This window comes from Pseudorasbora parva, chromosome 14, assembly GCF_024679245.1.
Source record: "Pseudorasbora parva isolate DD20220531a chromosome 14, ASM2467924v1, whole genome shotgun sequence".
Classification (NCBI taxonomy): Eukaryota; Metazoa; Chordata; class Actinopteri; order Cypriniformes; family Gobionidae; genus Pseudorasbora; species Pseudorasbora parva.
The window spans coordinates 40,566,039-40,590,276 of NC_090185.1; the positions used below are offsets into that span (position 1 = coordinate 40,566,039).

General features: G+C 39.6%; 1 protein-coding gene across 1 annotated transcript; it reads left to right on the plus strand.

The window, feature by feature from the left end:
• Positions 1–926: 926 nt before the first annotated feature.
• Positions 927–22,955, plus strand: mfsd8l1 (major facilitator superfamily domain containing 8-like 1). The gene is made up of 12 exons (XM_067416403.1): positions 927–1,321; positions 7,021–7,206; positions 7,279–7,341; positions 7,418–7,537; positions 8,711–8,790; positions 8,869–9,187; positions 11,402–11,475; positions 14,554–14,767; positions 14,844–14,966; positions 17,920–18,050; positions 18,129–18,214; positions 21,893–22,955. Exons 1-11 carry the CDS (start codon positions 1,246–1,248, stop codon positions 18,207–18,209), a joined length of 1,467 nt encoding a protein of 488 aa, XP_067272504.1. The 5' UTR covers positions 927–1,245; the 3' UTR covers positions 18,210–18,214; positions 21,893–22,955.
• The last annotated feature ends 1,283 nt before the right edge of the window (positions 22,956–24,238 follow it).

A 24,238-nucleotide genomic window follows, 5' to 3' on the forward strand; every position in this document is an offset into this window, starting at 1 on the left:
AATGTAATTTAAATTGTAATTTTATACAGTGTGTACGTTAAAATGATATTTTCTGCCAATGCATTTGACAATGTTTTTTTTTAATAGTTGTTTTAAGACAGACAGATGTCCCCACATCGACTTTAAACAGATTCATCAAGGTCTTTAGAAAAGGACTATATATTATGACTACCCAGTGCTGAAGCTGCTAGATGTCTAACATTAGGTGGTGTCAGCAGCGGCGTAGCACCAAATTTTGGGCCCTGGGTACAAACCAACTTGCTGGGCCCCCGTACCATGTATGTGTGTGTATAGAAAACTGACTTCTAAGGGCCCAAATTAAAATGCAATTCAATATATTTTGAATGCACTTCAAATAAGCATGCTGGGCCCGATCAACGTTATTTTATTAAAAGTAAAAATGTTATACATATATATGATAGATACACAGATATGTGTGTATATAACTTTTTTACTTTTATTAAAATAACATTGATGTATATTGTATTTATTTCTAGAAGAAAAAAGGTATTAATGAACATGTCCTTACAAAAAAAAATACAATTAAATTTAACTACAATTTATTTTATGGATTTTAGAAGTTGATCAAATCACGCAGTAACAGGGTGTGTGTGTGTGTGTGTGTGTGTGTGTGTGTGTGTGTGTGTGTGTGTGTGTGTGTGTGTGAGAGGCTTGCTCTGCGTTTTTAGCAATGATTTCAAATGATTTTTAGTGCAATGAATAGTTAGTTTAACAGGTTGAGGAGTAAATACGTTTTTTGTTGAAAACATTTTTAATGCTATGGTTATGTTTATAATATATTTTTGTTTTATTTGATTTAAAGGTGAGATTTGGCCTCGGTTCGGGTGTGCCAGTGCGTACTTTGGATGCTTTTCTAGATAATTTAATCGAACTTTTAATACCAACAGGAAGTGACGTCAGTAAGGTGCATCTTTTACTGCGGTTACTGTTAAATCACAACATTCAAATAATGCAGGACTGACATGCTATAAATCATAGATATATATAATCTGTACTCTACTGACTCTAGAGAGGGACTCTGAGTTACACCACGGTCGTTTGCCCTGTGTGTGTGTTTGTTTATATCAGTCCTGTAAGTATGCCTGTGTAGTGCGCAGTGCGGTGTGTGTGTGTGTAGACTGAAGTAATTGGTCGCACTGTCCTGATCATTACTGCTGCGGGACGCGATAAAATGGCTCAAAGTCGCTGCGATAAGCTATAACTCGTGTGTTTAGAGAGTGTGAAATGGACCACAGACGCAAGAGGAGACTGACATTCATCACGATAGGACTGATCTTCTTACTGAGCGGCATCGAGTACGGTAAGCGTTTACAGCATTACATATAACTTCACTTACTTTAAGCTACTGGTACTCCACACTAGCATGCCATTACAGAGGTACACATCGAAATATCAGGAACACTTTGTTTTACAGTGTGCTTGTTACATGTTACATTTAGTAATAACAGTAAATTATGCATTATTATATGCAACTAACCCTAATCCTACCATAATCCTATCAGTTAGTTAATTAATGTTACCCAGTACTTAATTATGTAATTGCACTTTTATATTGCATTTAAATATAAAAGTGTAGCCGAAATATTTATATTATTGTGGTACCATGTCCCCCTAAAAATAAAAATAAATCTCTTTTGATCCTTATAGAGAGATGGATAAAGGAATCAAATAAGAGATACAAAAACACATTTTACTTTATCAAACATTCTTTGATAATGCAATTGTGTGTGTATGTATGTATATATATATATATATATATATATATATATATATATATATATATATATGTATATATATATTTATGTATATGTATATATATGTGTGTGTGTGTTTGTCCATTTTGATTTAAAATTTGAATTAAATTTGAATGGATTAGGATTTGAACTGCTTTGAATCACCGATACTTTAATACAGAAGAGTTATCATTAATTTAACACCATAACACTTCAAGTAAATGGGACTCCAAAATCCCATAACATTACCTTGGTACACATCAAAATATTTATATTGATATGGTAAAAAATGGTACTAACCTGGTGCTTTTTATTTTATTTGGATTCCTAATATAAAAATGAATGTAAAATATATAAATTAATAGAACTGCTAAATGTTTCAGTACATTTAACATTATAACTGTTATACATTATAGTACATCTGAAAAGTATTCACAGCGCTTCACTTTTTCACATTTTGTTGTTACAGCCTTACATTGCAAAAAATCACATGTACAGAAGTATTCACAGCCTTTGCTCAGACTTTGTTGAAGCAACTTTGGCACCAACTTCAGCCTCAGTCTTTTTGAGTTTGATACTACAAGCTTGGCACGCCTATTTTGGGGCAGTTTCTCCCGTTCTTCTTTGCAGGACCTCTCGATCTTCATCAGGTTGGATGGGGAGCATCGGTGCACAGCCATTTTCAGATCTCTCCAAAGATGTCCAATCAAGGACATTCCCAGAGTTGTCCCGTAGCCACTCCTTTGTTATATTGGCTGTGTGCTTATTTATTTATTTTTATTTAATTCGTTTATTTGTCAGGGACAATGAATAAAATACATTAATTTTGTACCAGAATTAGCTAATGCTAGTTTCCATCTGCAGTCCCCGGGCAAGTGCACACATTGTTAAAACATTACATTACAAATCATTTTCAGTAATGTTTTAATAATTGGTTTTAAATGAAAAAGCTGTCTGTGCAAAGGCAGAGGATCTTTTCGGGATGGCACAATTTCTGTGAGCAGTGGAGCGAGATGTTCGGGTCGTCAGTTCAGAATAAAGCTTGATGAATTTTTTCATTGAGGGTGGAGCAATATTATCAACAATTTTGAAAACAGTTCTTTAATTTGTATATCGAATTGACCCTTCGCTAAGCCACGCCCGAATACCACCACAGGCCAATCGTGGCTTAGCAACCGTAACTAGGCACGGAAGGTCTGTCAAGCTTTCGAGCGAGAGAAACATGCCAATGCAAATCTGTGTGTATGGATTGTGCAAATTCCTTCCCCAAAACGTAAAACTGAAGGTAAGAAATACCAGCCTTGAATCAAGCAGTGTGTGTGAGACCCCATTCACAAAGTTAAATGTCGTCAGGATTAACAAAAACACCTACGTTTGCTTCAACAAACTGAAAATACATGAGGTTTTTGACTGATGCAAGTTATTACATATGATGCAGTATATAGACTATAAAAAGAACTGTCTTAGCTTTATTTATTAGTTTTGTATTGTAGTTTTGTTCAGACAAAATGTGTGCAAATTAAGACCTTCATCATGAGGATTGTTGCAGTGGCTGTGTTTATAATATTAATAAAAACCCATCATGTTTGAGAGACTGGCTTTCTGTTATAAGGTTTCAGTAAATGTGTGTTTTTTGATGAATGGCTCAGGTCAGAATAAGGCTAGTGCCGGGTCCAAGGAGTAGATTATAGACACACGACATGTGAGCAGTAGCCCGGCGCGCTAAATATAACGTTAAGCCGGAGAATCATTGCAAAGTTTTCAAGCTAATGTCTTGTGTTTATTCCACAAGATTTATTCATAAGTTGTTTGATTTATAATTATTCGATTATTTTCTCATTTTACTTACCCTGTTGTGCATGAACATACATATGAGGCAGCTGCTGATTGCGCTGAGACAAGGCTTTAGCTTCAATTTTATTGAAATTATTCTGTAATCGGTTGCATAATATGTCGCGGATATATCCCGCAAATACATACTGCAGTCCCTTTTTTCTTACTCGCTCAGATATTTCCCCTGTTCGCCAGAAATGACTAATTATCTCCTCGGAAATGTCTGACACCGGCGCATACATACTGTAATAGATGTGCCAGGCGCGAAAGCTTGACAGGCGTAGCAACAGTAACTACGGGGGGCGGGGCTTAGCGAAGGGTCAATTAGGGAGTCAAAACTTAATATTTTATATTTACTAAGAATATTGCAATGACGATAGCGAGGAGCTTTTCTTTTAAGTACCTTTAGCGCCTGATTATAGACCGGTCTAAGCGGTTTGAGTGTAGTCTCGTTGGCTTGAGACCAACAGGACAAACAGTGATGTGTGGAGAGATCATGGCATTAAATACATAAAAGATGCTTTAATTGTCAAACTATTCCTAATGTCTAAAAATAGAGATGTTATATTTAATAGGGTTGCAAAAAATTTTAATATGTTTTTTAAAACTTAGAGTTTGGTCCAAATGGACACCTAGATATTTTATCTCTGTCATGATGTACATTTTTTTGTCCATTAATATAAATGTTAGGCATATCTTTAACTTCATTGGACTTAGTGAAATACATTCCAACAGTGTTTTCAATATTTAGTGTTAAACTTAGGGTCGTTGTCCTGTTGGAAGGTGAACCTTTGTCACTCTGGAGCAGGTTTTCATTAAGGATGTCTCTGTACATCTTTCCCTCGATCCTGACTAGTCCCCCAGTTCCTGCCGTCCACAAAACATCCCCACAGCATGATGCTGCCACCACCATGCTTCACTGTAGAGATGGTCTTGGCCAGATGATGAGCAGTGCCTGGTTTCCTCCAGACATGACGCTTGCCATTCAGGCCAAAGAGTTCAATCTTTGTTTTTTCAGACCAGAGAATTTTGTTTTGCATGGTCTGAGAGTCCCTCAGGGGCTTTTGGCAAACTCCAGGCTAGTGTTGTCAAAAATGTTATGTGTCGATACTGAAATATCTGAAACGATACCAATACTCCTGTCTACAGTATCGCTACAGTGATACCAGCTGTGCTTTCTATCTCTCCTCTCTGACCGACAGCGAGTTGACCCGCACCACGTCCTCTCATTCACTAGTGTGCTGGTTAAATAGTGAGGGTGTGACGGGTCTGAATTTCATGCGGACTGCACATAATTCTCTACTCATTCCCGCAGATTTCACACTCATAACTGAAGCACACACACACAAAGCCGTCTCTGACATACAAGTGCAAAAATACCTTTTCCCAGCTTATTACTGATAAAATTAATAAAACACTCAAAAAAAATGTCACAAAGCCCATTTTGGTGAATATTAACATACACAGTCGTATCTAGTTCAGGAAGAATGTGTAACTAGGGGTGTTCGATTCCAGGTTTTTTGGAGTCATCTCCGATTCCCGACTCCCTTTACTTTACATCACAACAGGATTAGAAATCAGACAAAATTGCTATGGTTACACACTTAAATTATGTCCTAAAATCATCTTATTAAAACCGCACACTTTTAGCGTGGTTGTCCAAATTAGTCAAATATTAGTGATGACTTTCGTGGCTATGTTTCTGTAGGCCAGTCTATTGCCAATACATCATTTTACATAGTAAAGTCACCAAAAGAGATGTTGTCAAGTGATGGCGCTAAACGCACATGAGCTGAGTTAAAGATAAAATAATGCTATTGATGTGTTTCTTCTTGATATTTTTATGATTTAGTGTTAGTTTAAACATGGTTAACCATGGGAAACCAAATCTGTATTTATATTGCGATATCAATTAAACTAAAGCTAGCATGAAGGAAGCCTATAATTACAAACTAAAGTTCCTGTGATTCGTTTTGGTTCTAAAGCACTCAAATAAATGTGTGTGACAGTTTCTGCAACAGCTGTCTGACATGTATTATGATGGTGTATTACGTCAGTATATTACCTCGTGGATCGCTTCATTTCATTCACTCCTTGCTTTTAGTGCACGCAACTGCCATGCACTTTAGATGAGAGATTCAGTAAACACGAGCGATTTCAGACACCGCAACAGAGTCGACACCGAGAGGCGATTCCTGTACTCTTTTGGAGTCGACTCCCCATCACTATGTGTAACAGGAATAATTCCTTGAACTCCATGGCTTGGTTTGCTCCCCATTGGGTTATGGGAACTTATATAGACTTAATATAGCGGTGAACCGATGCTCCTAAACAAGCTTGAGATCCTGTAAAGAAGAACGGGAGAAAATGCCCCAAAATAGGTGTGCCAGTAGCATCAAACTCAAAAAGACTTAAGCCTGTAATTGTTGCCAGAAGTGCTTCAACAAAGGCGGTGAATTCTAGCCTAGAAATCTAGACGCACCCTAGCGGCAGCAAATTTTATCTGCCTGCAAGTATCGTCTAGGAACTCTCAATACACGTCTGAGCTGTATTCCTCACAATCTGGACGGGCCAATCACGTCGTGTATAGAGTCGGTGGGCGGAGCCATAATGACGACGGCCGAGTTGCGTTTGCGTGCTTCTAGTAAACACAGAAACTGGCGAACGGCGGCGGTCTTTCGAATCAGCTTTGACCGCGACTCTGGAAGACTTGGAGTTAAGCTTTTAGGACAAAGAACGGCACTGAAGTCATTCTTAAAAAGGGAAGATGTGTTCAGAGTTTAGCCGACCGGATACGGCGAATGTTTAATCTGTCAGCTCCGCTTCGTTGCTCTGGTTGGTGTAGCGCTATCCTATCGCGTGCAGAGGGAGTTTGAAAGACGACCGTTTATCCGCCCCTCGGATTGAGCTGTCAATGGTGAGTTTCCAGACCAAACATCTTGATGTGGGTCTGACTTGTCAGGCTAGGTGAATTCTTCTGTACATGTGCATTTTGCCCTTTTTTATTTTTAATACATTTGCAAAGAGAGCAATTTCAAACAGACTTCTTTCACGTTGTCATTATGTGGGATTATTTGTAGTATTTTGAGGAAAATAATGAAGTGAATCCATTTTGGAAATAAGTCTGTAACATAACAAAATGTGGATAAAGAGAAGCTCTGCTGTGGACCCTTTCCGGATGCACCGTAAATCCCCCTTCTTTCCGACTCCATAATAGCGGAGACTGTCACATTCATCTCAAACGTGTACCGTGATGCTGCTAATAACAGTGATTGAATTGGTCATTGTTTCTAATACACTTGTTTCTTATATAAGAGACATAGAGTTGCTCTTTGTGTTTAAAGATGGTTACTAATCTGAGTAGCTATCGAGATAATTATTATAATACCAGATCTGATGTATGTGCAGATATGAGTAAGCATGTCTGTTTCAGCTGTGATTCTGCCCACAATATGGCGGTATCTGCAGACGCTGAATGCGGCGACGTACTTCCTTGGCCTCAGCCTATCAGCTTTCAGCTTCAGCGGGCTTCTCGCCGGCCCTTTGTTCGGGCTCTGGTCCGATCGCACGCTCCGCACCAAGAAAATCATCCTGTTCGCCAATGTCTTTGAGATTGTTGGTAAGTTCGCGCTTAACTTACTATTGGAGCGTCAGTGTCTTGTGCGTAACATCTCTTCCTGTCTGTTTTTAGGTAATTTCATGTATTTTATGGGATACTCCAAATGGTTATTGCTCGGCAGTCGTCTAGTTGCAGGTGAAGCTTCTTTAATCTGTCATTTCCTTAGGGTGATATGTGTGTATGGTGCTTGAACCGGTTTCTAATGTTCTAGGTATCGGCACCGGTGCTGGATCGTCTATCTTTGGCTTCTTGACTAGAAACACGGCCCCTGAGGACCGCTCGACCGTCTTCGCTGCGGTCATGGCCTGCCGTCAGGCTGGGCTTCTCATTGGTAGGTGCAAAAGCAAGATTAGGTCAAAACTCTTTAAATAAAACGCAAAAAAGGGGTCATATGATGCTATTTTAAGTTTATTTATTTGGCAGCGGCTAATAAAGCCCTCACTACACCTATACCCTAACATAAACACTCGTTAGACACTTTATCCTCAGAATATTTTCTTCATTTTTATTGAAAATAATTGCCTTTCTGATCGGATATGTGATGGGAAACGGGGAATTTGGCAAAAGGCAGGTTCAAACTCGGGTCGATTTGTGTCAGCTTTCATTTTGTGATCTTTTTTCCTGCTGGTGCGACTACATTTTGTCTGTGGTCTCACTGGTGCCTCCACCAAGGGCCACGACTTATAAGAGCTGCCATTTCTGTTACATATGAGACACGGTGAATAAAGCGAAACCGGAAGAGAACCACGCTACTCGTTTGAGCATTCATCAGCTTGGGGCAGTAATAGACAGCGCAGTGCGAGCTCATACACGGGCCGATCTCGTTCACGCCACACCGATACTACACAGCACACATCACAAATAACCAACCATTATTTCTGGAAAAAAATCCTTTGATGATGTAAATATCGTCATTTTGCGTCATCTGAAGATTTTTTGGCCAGAGGCTAAAGACTACAGCCAGTAGAAGGTGCTATTTCCACATGTTTTCAACCTGTCCATGGGGGTTGGGATCGCATATTCATGGGAACGGGAGTGTTTCAACTTTTCAAATGAATTCCTATGAAAGTTAAGCTTCCAAAGGCATGAACTGAAAACGCGTCAGACTGAACATGTGTTGAGAATGATGGCCACGCCCGCGCTTACCTCAGCTCTTTGCTCTCCTGATGAGTGTAATCTGACTGCTGTTGCATTTGTGCCGTGACTCTCACTCAGCTCACTCACATTAAATTGAACACACACCTTCAGTTTTTAATTGTAGTGTCTGTTCTCTAACTGAACTGATTTTATAAAAATTAACACGGTGGGAAAGTGATCCAGTAGCGTTGGCTTTGGGAGTGGCCTCGCAGGGCAGCGACGCATTCTGGGAATTGTAGTCTTTCATCCCCATGAGTTTTGAACAGTTGCGTATATGGAAAATAATCAATTTTTCTTGGAATATCAGCACAGTTTTGGTATTAATTTAGTGTTTTCCGCATGCTAACCTTTCCCTGTTGTCTTCTAGGTCCGGCATTCAATATCTTCCTCAGACTGTGTGACTTCCAGATCGGCCCATTTACAGTGAACAAATACACTTCCCCGGGGGTAAGACTCTGAAGCGTCCCAGTCGGCATTGTGTGACGCGTCCGTGGACGTTACCCAAACGGATTTACTGTGTTTCAGCTCTTCATGTGCCTGCTGTGGATCCTCCTTCAGTTTGCAGTCCTGTTCATGTACTGGGACTTCACTCCTGAAGACGACCAGCGTCGGAGGAACGGAGAGGTGCGGGAAGAGGAGCAGGAGGAGCAGGAGGAGGAGGAGGAGGAGTGCAAGCCTTTGGTTGGGCCGAATGAGCTGACTGGGTCATACGGGACGGTCACCAGTGTCCAGTCCAGAGTCTCTTCAGTGGCCAATGGCGATGTGATTTGCGTTTCCCCTCCGCCTTCGCCTCCACCCGAGGACATCCGCTCCAGTCCTTTCAAGAGCTTCAGCGCCAGCAAGGGTGACGGATTACATATTCTCAGAACATTTACACCGTCTTAGGCCCCGTTTACACTGCATGGTCCAAGTGACCCAATTCCGATTTCTCCCTCTCATGTGGCACAGATCGGATATGAAGTGAAAAAAACAAATGGATTCCGATATCCTCAGATTGGATTCAGGCCTCACTCATATCATATGTGGGAATAAATCCCAAATGTGCATTTGTGTCTGCCATGTAAGCGTCCAATCGGATATTCCCCAGTAAATGCGAGTCGCACGTCATTAAGAAAAGCAAATAAGGACAGCTTAGGCGGACACAAACTGCAGCGGTGAGAAATGACCCTAGGGGTAATTAACAGATGGTTACCGAGTAGATCGTTCTCTGTGATGCGTTTTCATGAAAATCAAATGTAAAGAGTTTTATCTCTAAAATCAGATTAGCTTGTCTATGGGGCACTGGGTAGTGAAATTAAATGGCTAGTTAATACCACTAACAAGGCTCAAAATAGCCTCACACTAACACGGTAGCATAATGAGGGTCCCTACATGCAAACCCAAGCATTGAGAACTTTATAAGAGTACAAGCAGTTTAATAAGAAGATACTTTATAAACACAGTACATTACGCTTTTACAGATGGCAGCCATTTTGGAAAACAGTCTCTACGAGTCGAGCCACGAGGTCTGTGCTAAGTGATGAACTGTGACTGTGAATCTCATATGGTCCGTTGTTTCCGGAAGAAAGCACTGAATGTGACAGAGAAAATAAATGAATAAAAATAAATATGTCCATGTAATTAGATTTCACAAACTTAATTCCTATGGACCAGCTCACTTAGCACAGCGCTCGTGGCTCGACTCGTCTAGACTGTACTTTAACACAGTTTTGAGTTGCAATTTAGGTGGGTTTGTTGTGACAATCTGGCAACCCAGTCAAGGGCTCTCCTCTTTTTCTCCGCCTTACGAGAGAAATGTTTTGCTGACCTTTAAAGATGTGTGGAAAAGTGCGGAGAGCAAAACATTGTATAAATCATTTTGTCTGCGTCCATTGCATATCGCACCGTTTTACTTCCTTTTCAGGTTAAGAATGTTTGGGCTGTTTCGCCAGTGTACAGTGTAAATGCAAATATCGGATACGGGCCGCTTTTAAAAGATGATGTAAGCGGGTCGTCAAAAAAAACGCATATAGTCATCAAATCGGAATCGTGCATCAGACCTGCAGTGTAGATGCGGCCCTACGCCGCATTCACACGGGGCGTAGGTGTTAACGCTTGACGGAGGGCGTGGCTGACGCTGGGTGCTGACGCGATCGTCATAGTGACAACAGCCAATCACATTAACTTGCCGCTTGGACCAAAACACAACACAAAAAAGCGCCTTTTAATGACAGCTAGTCTGTCAGACGAAATGGATCCCGATTTGGTTGTATGTGTGAGTGCGATTGCCCGTGTAGTTGTTGTCAGTGCACTGCACAGGTGCAAGAAGCTGTTAAGTACATTAAATCCTGAAAAAGCGCAGATAGCGGGAAGAATATCACGTAGTGGTCCGGGAGCTGCGTCTGGAGGGCTCACGGAGCAGTAATGAACGCAATTGGCTAGTGTCTGCTGTAGGATATTTGCATACGGCGATCTGATTGGATGACGCCTGCGCTGGCGCTTGAAAAGTTGAGAAATCTTCAACTTCTGCCGCGTGCAACGCGAGTGAAGCACCGCGACGGAACCCACAGTTCAGTTCGCCAACGGATGATGTCACCCATTCAAAGTAAATGGGAAGCGTTAACGCCTACGCCCCGTGTGAATGCAGCGTTAGAGTCAGCATCAGACAGAAGTTGCACACGTCTTTTCTTTATTGTGCCGTATATCGAGTGAAGCTCTTCTCAAACAAGAACAAATGTAGGGCGGGGCTTGGTTGTGTCGGTGTGGAATTGATTGGATGGCTGTGGTTTGCTATTGGTTGATCTCATGTGAGTGACAGGTTGCCCCGCCCTCGTCATCAGAGAAGGCACATGGCTGCATATTACTATACTAAAAAATATTAACAAACATGGCCATGGCTGGTCCTGGTCCTGGTGCTGGTCCTGGTCCTGGTGCTGGTCCTGGTGCTGGTCCTGGTGCTGGTCCTGGTGCTGGTGCTGGTCCTGGTGCTGGTCCTGGTGCTGTAAAGTTCAGGCTCTATGGTAGTCAGTTTGACTTTGGCTTGATGTACATTTGTGTGCCTGATTGTCTTTCCTTTCAGAGTTCCTCAGAGAGGAGGTGGTGGTGCTGCTGGCGGCTCAGTTCATCACACTGTTTAATCAGACCGCTCTGGAGGTGAACACACATGCACACGCACACACTCACACAGTTTAATGTAAATTAAATTCCAACACCAATTCAATTTAAATTCCAGCAAATGAATTCTGTGTGAATTCATTAGTTTGAACTGAATTTACCACACACTCCATACTCCCATATTGAATTGGAATTGATCTGGATTTGGATTTAAAGAGATTTTAACTGGAATTTAAATTGAATTTGCCGCACACATCTCACAGAATGTTGAATCTGAATATATATGTGGATTTGAATTTCATATGATTTGAATTGAAATCGTGACATGGGATTTTGAATTGAAATGACACTACAATTTATTAAACTGTAATTTAGATTTAACATAGTGAAACAATGTCAAAAAAAAAAATGTCATCATTAGCTGTTAACTAATTATGCCATCAAAACAAAAGTTTAATTTTGCAGTAAACCGTGAGTACGGAAAGTATTCAGACCCCCTTACATTTTCTACTCTTTGTTATATTGCAGCCATTTGCTTGAATCATTAAAGCTACACTGTGTAACTATTTTAGTTTATTCTTAGCTAAAATCACTTAGTTCTTTCAAAAATATATGTGCTCATTAATGTATATTTACTTCTTTCAAGTAATAATGTATTCTCGTAATTTTATAATTAATATACCATTGAAAACACATACGTGTTGAGGGTTCGGATGCCGGTCGCCATGTTGCTCCTCCATCTTGAAAGTACATTTGCCAAAGAGGGACATACCCGTAAATTCAAGCTTCGCTTTTCGCGTTTTTACACTCGATGGCACCGTGTCGAATGTGAAGAGGAGGATTGCTTGAGGCTGCGATATGATGATGGAGGATCACTCTTAAGCCCCTTTCACACTGCACGTCGGACCCGCAATATTCCCGGAGCATTGCCGGGTCGCCTTCTGTGTGAAAGCAACCACGTCCTGGAATTGATTACCGAATTCGACCCGGGTCGGGGACCTAGTAACATTGCGGGATATGTATCAGAGTCGCCAAGGAAGCGGAAAAGAGAATTAAGACGGCAACGCAACAGGCAAATCAACAAGACAAAAGTAAATATTGGAGTGGCCTTTCCAAGATGGAAAGAGCTCATGAGGAGCAACGATTTTAAAAAGAACGCCGACGTTGCCTGCTTTCTTCTCGACAGGAAATATTAATTCAGCCTATTTGTGTATATTGGAAGTTTTATTGTTGCTTGGCTAATTATATCATGGTGTGCTGAGCATAACACTAGAACGACGTCTAGGATAGTTTTCCTCGCGTCAATGATGAAAAAGTATTGTTTACCTTATAACATAAATCCGTGTTCTATGACGGATAACATGAGATTAATATTTTATGCCTTACTCTAGTGATGTTGTACAATATACAGAATAATGATAGCTCTGATAAAAGTTACTTTACTAAGATTAGCTTGCATTCGTCTGGGAACCTGATAGCTGATGTTAGCAATGAACTGGTTATTATTCAGTTCTATTATTCATTTTACATAGATTAACTTGATCATAGATCATTTGGTAAATTAAATAACTGCAAATTATAATAGTTTTCAAAAGTTACCTCATCACATGAAGCAACACTCACCGAAGAGGTCGAACTGAAGCCATGACTAAATCGGCCACCGTAGGAGTTGAAACGAAATCGAAATTGAGAGGAGCAGAAACAATTATTCACTGGATGGTCATATAGCTTTACACCACTAGATGGGGGAAAATATCACACAGTGGAGCTTTAAGTATTTTTTTCTCTCATTAATATACACACAGCACCCCGTATTGACAGAAAAACACAGAATTATTGACATTTTTGCAGATTTATTAAAAAAGAGAAACTGAAATATCACAGATCCTAAGTATTCAGACTAAATGAAATACTTAAGAACGGCACAAATAAAACGGAGAAGACGTGGCTTTTGATTCTTGTTGATATTTCATTAAAATATTGTTCATTAGCCTGCAGATCGTTTATTTTGCACTCCTGACATAAATTAAGATATGAATGTCAACGCTTGCAGGTGCCGTGCGATTCCTCTAGTTAATTTAACTTTACCGAGCCTTTGTAGTATTGGCTTCCACAGACGGTGTCGCGGTTACAGCTCGCTCGGCAAACTTACGTTACTTCGTATCATATCAAATACTGATCTGACAACGTTGTCGCTCTATGATAACTTAAAATAAGCTGATAACATCACTGTTTTCTCCAGAACGACTGTACAGCCAAATCAGATTTTGTTGCAATATTGTCCTGTTTGACCCTGTGAAGCTGCTTTGAAACAATCGTCATTGTAAAAGCGCGATATGATTGATTGACTGATTGATCAGCACAAAGCCTCACTTTCCTCCTTGACTTTACCGCACGCTGCTTCCAAAACTTTGTCTCTACAGTAATGCTGGAAGACGAGCCTGACAGAAGTGACTGTCTCATGCATATTAACTAAATTATCTTGTATGCACACTACAGCGCAGTGATCGGATTAAATGAGCTTTATGTCATGAATGTATATCGAGAATCGCTCGAAACGGTCAACGTCAGCATGTTCCCACATGGGCAAAAGCACACGCTGTCAGATTTTGTGACGTTGCTCCGACTCAGCTTTAAAAAAATGTTTTTTAAATGTATTTATTCTTTATTTGACAGGGACACTGGACGATAAAATACTACCCCAGCATTAGCTACACAGCTAAATTTCATCTGTTGTCCCTGGGCAGGATTACACCAAATCCTCAAAAACACACCATACAGATTAAATACAATGGATTGAATACACGCAGTAAAAGAACATGTTAAAAATCATTTACCTTGTATAATTAATGATCACAAACCTGACTTGCCTTTAAAAATCTTTTCAAATGCATTTTAAACTGGACACAGGAAGTCAACTTTTACTGCGTGTATTTTCAAACCGGAAGACAGAAATTGCTCTGAAAAATGACTACTTTTCACATATGAATAACATTAATGAGTACCCTTAGTGTTTTCAATGATGTGCATATCTGTTTACATCTCAAAAAAAGTGTTTTTGGGTTTCATGACCCATTATTTTGAGACTGAGAGCACGTTTGGCATCTGTCCCTCCAGACGATGGTGACTCCTCTGACGCAGAAGCTCTTTAACTTCGGCGAGCTGGAGAACAGCATCATGTACTGTGTGTGTGGCGTGGAGGTGATCGCCGGCTTCCTGTTTGTGCGCTGGCTGAGCGGGCGCGTGGCGGAGCGAGTGGTGCTCGCCCTCGGCCTCATCCTCTGCAATATCTCCTGCGTCTGGTGCCTGATCTTCCTGGCCAATCCTCAGGGTAAGGCCAGCGCACCGCTCCGGATGCTTATAAGCTGCTCTATCCCACACGGCTCACAGGTGTTGCTTTGGTTCAGGTGGATTTGCGTGGCAGCTGGCAGAGTTCATCATTGGTGTTTTCCTTCAGGTCCTGGGCCTCCCTTTTGTGGCGGTTGCCCAGGTGTCTCTCTTCTCCAAAATAACATCACAGAAGACACAAGGTCAGGCCTATCTATCTATCTATCTATCTATCTATCTATCTATCTATCTATCTATCTATCTATCTATCTATCTATCTATCTATCTATCTATCTATCTATCTATCTATCTATCTATCTATCTATCTATCTATCTATCTATCTATCTATCTATCTATCTATCTATCTATCTATCTCTGTCTATATCTGTCTGTCTGTCTGTCTGTCGAATAAATTATACAGAAAATAATTTAAACATTCAAATATTACAGGTCAAATGTGTTTCTTTAGTTATAACCTAGAAACATGCATGTACAGTTCATAGGTAACACTTTGCAAGTTGCATTTTTTAGCAAGGATCTATTGGCTTATTTAGCTAGCTTACATGCATTACGCAATATACATTTGACAGCATGTATTCATATTTGAGCAATGAACTTGTTCATTCAAGGTTAAAGGTGCACTATGTAGTATTTTTGCAGTAAAATATCCAAAAACCACTAGGCCGGTGTTATATATTTTGTTCAGTTGAGTACCTACAATATCCCAAATGTTTCCAACTATTTGTAAATTGTGAGAAAAATGAGGGAGCACCTGTCAATTGCGTCATATCTGCGCTACCCTCGGTTTCGGCTTTTATTTGGCAGGAGCGCTTTACTCTTAGCAGTGTGAACAACTGAACGCACGGAGTAACCACATAACATCGTGTTAAACACACTTAAATGTATCTAATATGATAAACAGAGCTACATTACCTCAAAATCATAACCGGAAGAGCGGATCAGTGCAGGCGCCCGGCGACTGTGTCCCGTCCCGTCATAATAAAAGTCCCGCTGTTCGCGAGGCGGGTATTTGTTTAACATTCGCTCCAGCGGCCGTGCTCAGCTCCACAACACTCGGTCCTGCTCTGCTTTAGACTACAGTAACGTTAATAACCACATCCATGAACGTGATTTCTGCCCGAGTCCTATTTCCCACCGGCTGTGATGTGAAGACCACATGTCCCAAGATGCTGCGCTCACACTTTGCGTCATCAAACTACACATTTGTTTTGAATAGACGCCCTCCAGTGGACGGAAAGTTGCATAGTGCACCTTTAACAGATCAAATAAAAAGGGTACTTCTAAAAATACTTCTCCGCATTTATTAATCTTAGTTAATGTTACAAATGGAATCTTATTGTTAAGTTTTATCATTTCATATACAAACCTGATTCCAAAAAAGTTGGGTCACTGTACAAAGTGTGAATAAAAACAGAATGCAATGATGTGGAAGTTTCAAATTAAAATATTTTATTCAGAATACAACATTTTTAAACTTGAAAATGAAAAATAAGTGATTTTAAATGTCATGGCATCAACACGTCTAATACAAGTTGGGCCAAGGCCTTATTTACCACTGTGTGGCACCCCCTCTTTTTATAACAGTCTGCAATCGTCTGGGGACTGAGGAGACAAGTTGCTCACGTTTAGGAATAGGAGTGTTGTCCCATCTTTGTCTAATACAGGCTTCTAGTTGCCCAGCTGTCTTAGGTCTTCTTTATCACATCTTCCTCTTTATGATGCGCCAAATGTTTTCTATGGGTGAAAGATCTGGACTGCAGGCTGGAATCGGGTTTGTAAATCCAAACAGCTTTTTTTTTTATAGAACATTTGACGATTATCTAATCAAAATAACAACATATGTATTGAAATTGAATGCGTTTCTGATTTGTTCATATTTCTGTCAGATGCATGACTATGCAGTTTTCTTTCTCACTTCTTTCCCTGATAATGCAGCATCTAGTCAACAAATTAATAACTTTATAAGATTTGGCCACATGTACTGAAGTGTTCTGTATTCATACTGTTTCGCTGTTGGTTTTTTAAACGCGCATCTGATGTGTGGGCGCTCTCTTTGCAGCATTTAGCCTCGCGTGTCAATATAAACAACACAAGTTGTTATTTGGCCGTCTAAAGGCTGCTCTCGTGCTATATAATGCCAGAAGACCCTTCTCAACGCTCTTGTACTGTGTAATGATGACACACCCCTCTCATCCGAAAAACTATCAGTGTGGATTTTGCTGCTATCGGTGCCGATTAATCGGTAAAACCAATGAATCGGTCAGCCTCTAATAGCAAACATTCAAGACACTTTTGCAACACCTAAGAAACACAGTAATTCACCCTTTGCTGCAAGTTTGATTGACAGGTGATCTGACCAATCACATCGTCGAATCTGCTGTTTTGTCTGACTAAGCTGTCAGGAGAGTTAGTAGATTTACGTCGGTGGTCTTGGACTTGAAAAACAGTGTGTAATGATGTCTTTACATGGTGGAAACAACTGTTCTTTTAGTGTTCATTCATATTTACTTGATGCTTATCAATAAACTAGAAGGAAGAGATGATCGGTTTGCAGGCAGCTTTAAACTGATGCGCTAGTGATCACAACACATTAAAGAGCCGCAAAACACTATTTATTGTTTAAATTTCTTTAAAAAATGACAACATGTGAAAGTTGAGACTGTTTTATATCGAAAGTAACTTGCTCTTTTGGCGTGTGATCAGTGTCATCTTTGCTCCGCCATGTATTTCCTCAACATGCGAGCGCCATGGCTTGTCGGACATGTAACAGTAACTAAAGGGGGCGGGTCTTTGCGAACGGTCCATTGCCTGAAACAACTCTTGCATTCAAGCCGTGGTCACGTTTACCATTTTCAGCGCCACAATCCAGTAATTTTAATAAGACTGCACCTGATCGGTGATTTCCGCACAGTGTGACTTCAGTGTGAGCTGTGCTTCATACATCACTACACTATTGACCACTGACAATGGGCCTTTTTGTGTGAAAATTCCTCTGAAATTGTGCTAATGTGTAAAGAATGTGCTAATGTAAGGAACTCCCAGGCAAGGCATTGTCAGGCAAAGTTCATCTTGACAAACTTGTTCTAGTTTTTCTGGTTCGCCTGTCAGTCCCAGCCCTGTTTGTTTGTTCTCAGGTTTCAGCCAGGGGATTCGCCGCTCTGTCGGGGGATTGGCCACCATTCTCGGCCCTCTTTGGGCCGGTGGGCTGACCTCTGACCTTTATGTGATGATGGGCGTGATGATGGGTCTGCTTGCCCTGCTTACCGTGAGTCCTTGTTTGTGAGAACACACACTGAATGCTTGATCTCTGTGGTTAAAGTGTAACTCCTGATGATGATTGCAGATCATGTTGGTGGTGTCCTATGAGCGTCTGGTGGAGCCTGTAACGGTGGACAGTCCGACACACGCTGAGTCTGAAGACTGACACAGGTGCTCACTTCATCAGATCAATCGGGAACTTCACAGGCACCTGACATTTGTTACATCTAGTAAAAAGGGGCATAATAAGTCCAGTTTAAGGCGAAAATATGTCGACATTACACATTAAAGTGGTTAATTCCCTATATTTTGTCAACTTGCGCCTTTAGAGTTCTACCCGAAATCATCAGAAGTTATTCCAACACGAGCTCCCGTGCCGTCTCCATTCACAGAAACATGTCACGTCTGGTATCATTATAAAGCTCTCAGTGCTGTGTATGAGACTGTCTATGTAGAACTAACCAAACGCAATAGTTTGCACCCGAAAAACACATCTGATTGGCCGATGTGAATTTCACATTACGTCATACGTGCCGCCGCTTCTTTGTGTATCCGCTTGAGAGAGAAAATGTGCCGAAATCTGCTCATAAATGTTCACCGAAAGGACAAAGTAGCAAGAGCTGATAAAAAGATGGTAAACAACAACAGATTAGAGGACAACCCTATCAGAGTTAGATTGAAATAGTTATAGATGAACATACAAACAGACAGTTTTTGAGACCGTTGTTATGTGTTTGTTAAGGTAGTTCTCTTAGGCTTTTGGCATTAATAATTTATTAATTTTAATGTGTTTTCAATATTATACACTGCTGATATTAATGAACTGAATATCTATTTTGTCTGTAGGTTGGTGGCTATTTAAGCAATTGTTTAATACAAAACTTTAAAGGCCTTTTCTCAAAATGAGTTTTTTCTCACACTCAGTGTCAGATATAGTAGCATCTACAAGCACCAACTCTTCCAGTCTTATACTTAACTATATTGTGAAGGCTTTTACAGAGGGATTTGTTGATATATCATTCATATCCTGAGTTATAGGTCATTTTACTCTAAATAAAACGGCTTTATTAAGGCTATTGTCAGTATTCTATAATTTACTAAAGCACAAAATTAGATATCCAGAATAAAGCCCTCTCATCTAATATGTCAACAAATAGAACCAAACATTTTGAGCCTGGTCCTTTCCAATTTCCAGATTTTGTTTTTGGAAATATATGCAAACGAGTGTATATATTTAAGTATATAATGCCTCATTTGCATGTTAAAACATGAATTTACACACAACTTGTAATACATTTTTTTCGTATGTTTATGCCAGTAACAAACTGGAGAAGTTTCATAGTAATATCTTGTAGTTTAAAAAAATTCCCTATTGGCCTGTAGTGTCTCGTCACCTGACTTACTCACGTTTTTCATCAAGTGTTGTTTAGTATCTTTCTCTCCTAATTGTATAAACATAACTCTCCCATTTACAGTCAAATGTTTATCCCAAAGAGGAGCTGTAAGGTGAAGCTGAGCATATTGCATAGGGATGCATGGGATATCCTCGTTTACTAAATACACCCCCACTACGATGAACATGTTTTAATTAATGAATTAAAATTAATTTTGATATTAAATGCACAAAAGTATTGAAAATAAACCCTGATTAAGTACTTTGGTACCTTAAAGTACCTTAAAAATGATTTTTAAGAGGGGAAAAATATATATTTTTACAAAATGATTAAATTGCTCATTAATATTTCTCCACCAAATCAAAGCCATGTGGTACAACCAACAAGCAGAAACATACATAAATACATAATTTTATATATATATATATATATATATATATATATATATATATATATATATATATATATATATATATATATAATATAATATAATATACCTGTATATACTTTTTTTAGTAAGTTATAAAATTGAATCTATGTGACCCTGGAGCACTTCACCAGTCCTGCATACATTGTATGGATCAAAATTATCCATTTTCCTTTTATGCCAAAATCATTAAAGGGGGGGTGAAATGCTGTTTCATGCATACTGATCTTTTTACACTGTTAAAGACTTGGAATCCCATACTAAACATAGACAAAGTTTCAAAAGTTAAGGTGGATGTTTGATGGGAGTATTTCTTTGTCAAAAATACTACTTCCGGTTAGTCATAAGTTTCGGCAAGTTTTTTGCGATCATGCGTCCCCTTTGACGTTAATGGGGGCGGAATTTCCTTGTATGGGCCTTACGGACAATTCTACCGGAAGAGCGTAAGAGAGAGAGAGCGAGAGAGCGAAAGTAACAGGCTACGCCCATTAAAGCGCTGGCTTGTAGGCTGCTGCACAGGTGATGTGCACAATTACAATGTCACCAAAAAAGTGCGTTTTTGGTTGCCAGACCAAGACAGTCCTGCACAGATTCCCCAAAACCCCGCGGTAAGGCAACAGTGGATGTAATTTGCTTTTCCGGATCAGCAACTGAGTTGCGCGAATGTTTATATCTGTTCGCTGCATTTCGGTGCCGACTGTTTCATAAACAAGGCCCAGCTCGACGCCGGATTTTCCGATCGCCTAATGCTGAAGGATGGAGCAGTCCCAACGATAAAGGTCCCAACGTTAGAACCGTAGGCGGTGAGTGAGACTGCTTCAAATGTCTGTGTTTTTGCCTATGCTCATCAAGTAGCCCAAACATGATCACGTATAGTTAATTGATCAATGGAGCATGCGATGTGTAGTGCGTGTACATTTGTTTAGCTGGCCACTATATGTAAAACTTTATGTTTGTGTATTGTAAAAGCACTCCAGACAACAATACACAAAGAGGGGGGAAATATGTTGAACTAAATAAGCACGCTTCTTCATTTAAATGCGCTACTATTCCGTGTCTTTCTATGTAACGTTAAACACTAGCCTGCGGTGCAAAACCAGTCCGCTTACTACAAATGTCTACACAAACCACGCGTAAACACACACACACACGTGCACAACTGCACTTCCCACATGTACACCTTCAAAGAAAAAAATACGACGATATAATTCAAGTATAAATATGTAAATAACACAAGCCGCTAAGCATATTATATAGTTAGTGTCTAACTTGTACCACATAGAGACGTCCTGCTCTAGTCGTTTTTGCTGCTGCTCCTGTTCAACTGCAGCCTCTGGGTCTGATTCCGGATCATAGATGTATGGCTGTATCTGATTAAAAGACATATTTTTATTTTGAATAAAGTTTTTTTCCCGCTGTTAGGGATGACACAGCTTTACGACGCACTCGATTTAACACAATAGCAGCAGCGCGCACACGTCATTATTTAGCTCCGCTCACACGATACGCCCCCACCCGCTCGGCTTTTTTCGGAAAGACTCGGAACAGCGCATCTTTCTTATATAATTATTAAAAAAATAAAGACTTTTCGGAGATATGCAGGATGCAATGCTACTCTATAGGTACTCAAGATTGACATGACACTGACTGAAACTGAGTGTTTCACCCCCCCTTTAAGATATTAAGATCATGTTCTATATGTACATCCAGATATTTAGTAAATGTCCTACCGTAAATACATAAAAATGTATTATTAGTAGTAGTATGCATTGCCAAGGACTTCATTTGAACAACTTTAAAGGAGATTTTCTCAATATTTAGATTTCTTTGCACCCTCAGATTGCAGATTTTCAGAGATGCTTCTGTCCTAACAAACCACACATCAATGGAAAGCTCATTTATTCAGCTTTCAGATGATGCATACTTCTCAATTTAAAAAGGAAAAAAATCCATATGACTGGTTTTGTGGCCCAGGTGTCTATTTATATATTTATTATGATTTTAACAGTTGTCTTTGTTGGTTTCTAGAATGTGCTGTTGTTGGTTGACTGAAACATTTGCAGTAAGTGGTTTGCAGTCTTTTGAGGGCTAAAGAGAATCTGCATTCAGCTTCAGGACTGGGGTAAGACCACATCTACAAACAAACGGACACCAGGACGGGAATATTTGGATTGATCTTCATCTCTGCTCTGTGCGGAGGTTCGGTCAAGGCAAAGACTCTTTTATAAATGTGCGTCTCTGCTTTATTTCCTGTGGAAATTTCAGTAGATCAAATGTTTTATGATTAAGAACGAACAGGTCACATTCCCAGGGAAATCCGTTCATAAAGAGATTAATGCACTAAGTCTAGGACCATCTATTTTGGGGATATTTTGCTGATTGATATATGAATAAAAGAGATATTACTGATGCATTTTTAAATAGTGAACTTCACATGGGTGTAATTTTTCTTCATGTATTTAATTTAATGTTTCACAAAGACACCTTTGACAGCCTCAGGCCCAAAGTACCGTAAGATATGTCGATTATTACTGGAGAAAGGTGCATTGTCTTTCTCCAAAATATTTAGTAAACCTAGTTACATCCGAAAAGTGTTTTGGGGTTGAATGTTACAGGATTGAATATGATATTATTTATCAGAGATTATATTCTTATGCCAGGATGTGATTCTAAAAGATGACTAGATCTTGACTAAACCTGTTTTATTTTTATAATAACCCTTAATAATGGCTTGGTGTTTAATAGGGACGTGCAAATGCATTATAGTCAGAGAAATAAAAGCTAAAACACTGACTGATGTTTGTGCAGATTCAGTTTTAGACTGAGATTATTCTCCTGTATGAGACGGCAGTGCATCATGTGAACACTAGAGGACGTCCTTCACCACAGAAAGCCTTCAATGGGAATAATTCAGTGTTTCTGATTCAGTCATTTCCTCTCTCTCTCGCTCTCTCGCTCTCTCTCTCTCTTAAGAGGACATAATTTTAGGACAAGCAAAAATGGCTATGTTAGCAGAAGACACAAGATTCTTTTTGACTCAAATTGTGTTTTAAAGGACTCTCGCTCTCTCTCTCTCGTTCTCTCTCTTCTCTCTCTCTCGCTCTCTCTCTCTCGTTCTCTCTCTCCTCTCTCTCTCGCTCTCTCTCTCTCTCGTTCTCTCTCTCCTCTCTCTCTCTCTCGCTCTCTCTCTCTTGCTCTCTCTCTCTCTCTTGCTCTCTCTCTCTCTCGCTCTCTCCTCGCTCTCTCTCTCTTGCTCTCTCTCTCTCCTCTCTCTCAAGATTCAAGATTCAAGATTCAAGATTCAAATAGCTTTATTGGCATGGTGAAGGAAATCTTTACATTGCCAAAGCATTCATAACACTATACGAAATAAATAATAATACAAATAAAATAAAATTACATGAAAATAAACATAGCAATAAAAATCTCTCTCTCTCTCTCTCTCTCTCTCTCCTCTCTCTCTCGCTCTCTCTCTCTCGTTCTCTCTCTCCTCTCTCTCTCTCTCGCTCTCTCTCTCTCGTTCTCTCTCTCCTCTCTCTCTCTCTCTCTTGCTCTCTCTCTCTTGCTCTCTCTCTCTCTCTCTCTCTCTCTCTTGCTCTCTCTCTCTCTCTTGCTCGCTCTCGCTCTCTCTCTCTTTATTTATATCTATATCTCTTTAATATTTATAACATTAGCCAACATTCAACGAATATAATTTTTGTTTTAACGTATTTAATATGCGTGTCTTAATGTGTGGCATGAATTTGCATAATTTAAATTTAAGGTCGGACTTATAGCTTTATGTGGAAAAAGCAATATTTATTTATATTTTTTAATTTAGTTTTTAGTGCAAACATATGTCTTATTGTGTTTTGAAAGTCATTTTAACTTCTTGATTAATTTACATCGGTCACAGATTTATCTGATGGGTTTATATGGGTTAAATATAAAATATATCACATTAGGCTCTATAAATACATAAATAAAAATATAAATGTACTATTAAAAAATGCTGGGTTGTTCTAACCCATGTTTGGACAAACCTATATATATATAATATATATACGTATAATTAGTTCAGTTCTGAAGGCGAGAGGAGGTCAAACACATTTAGTATGGTGTTCCTAATAATCCTTTAGGTGAGAGTGAGTGTATATATAATATTAAATATCTACAAAATATTGGTTTTAATTTTTAAACCCAATGGTTGGGTTTGTCCGTATTTGACCCAAACGTGTGAAAACAACCCAGCGTTTCTAGAGTGTAAATCTTTTCAGTCTCATGCCAGTAATAATGTAATCCGTGTTGGCCAGAGGTTTCCTGTTAGTCTCCGGTGGGATCATGCAGGTGTTTCTGGACACACACGGCCTTACACGTCTTTTTTGCAGTGTTTCT

Excerpts from the sequence above, each read along its gene's own strand:
- mfsd8l1 (XM_067416403.1), top strand. The coding sequence starts at position 1,246 with ATGGACCACAGACGCAAGAGGAGACTGACATTCATCACGATAGGACTG. Across the intron at positions 8,791-8,868 it reads ACAAATACACTTCCCCGGGG|CTCTTCATGTGCCTGCTGTG; the intron begins GTAAGACTCTGA and ends ACTGTGTTTCAG. Across the intron at positions 11,476-14,553 it reads TTAATCAGACCGCTCTGGAG|ACGATGGTGACTCCTCTGAC; the intron begins GTGAACACACAT and ends CTGTCCCTCCAG.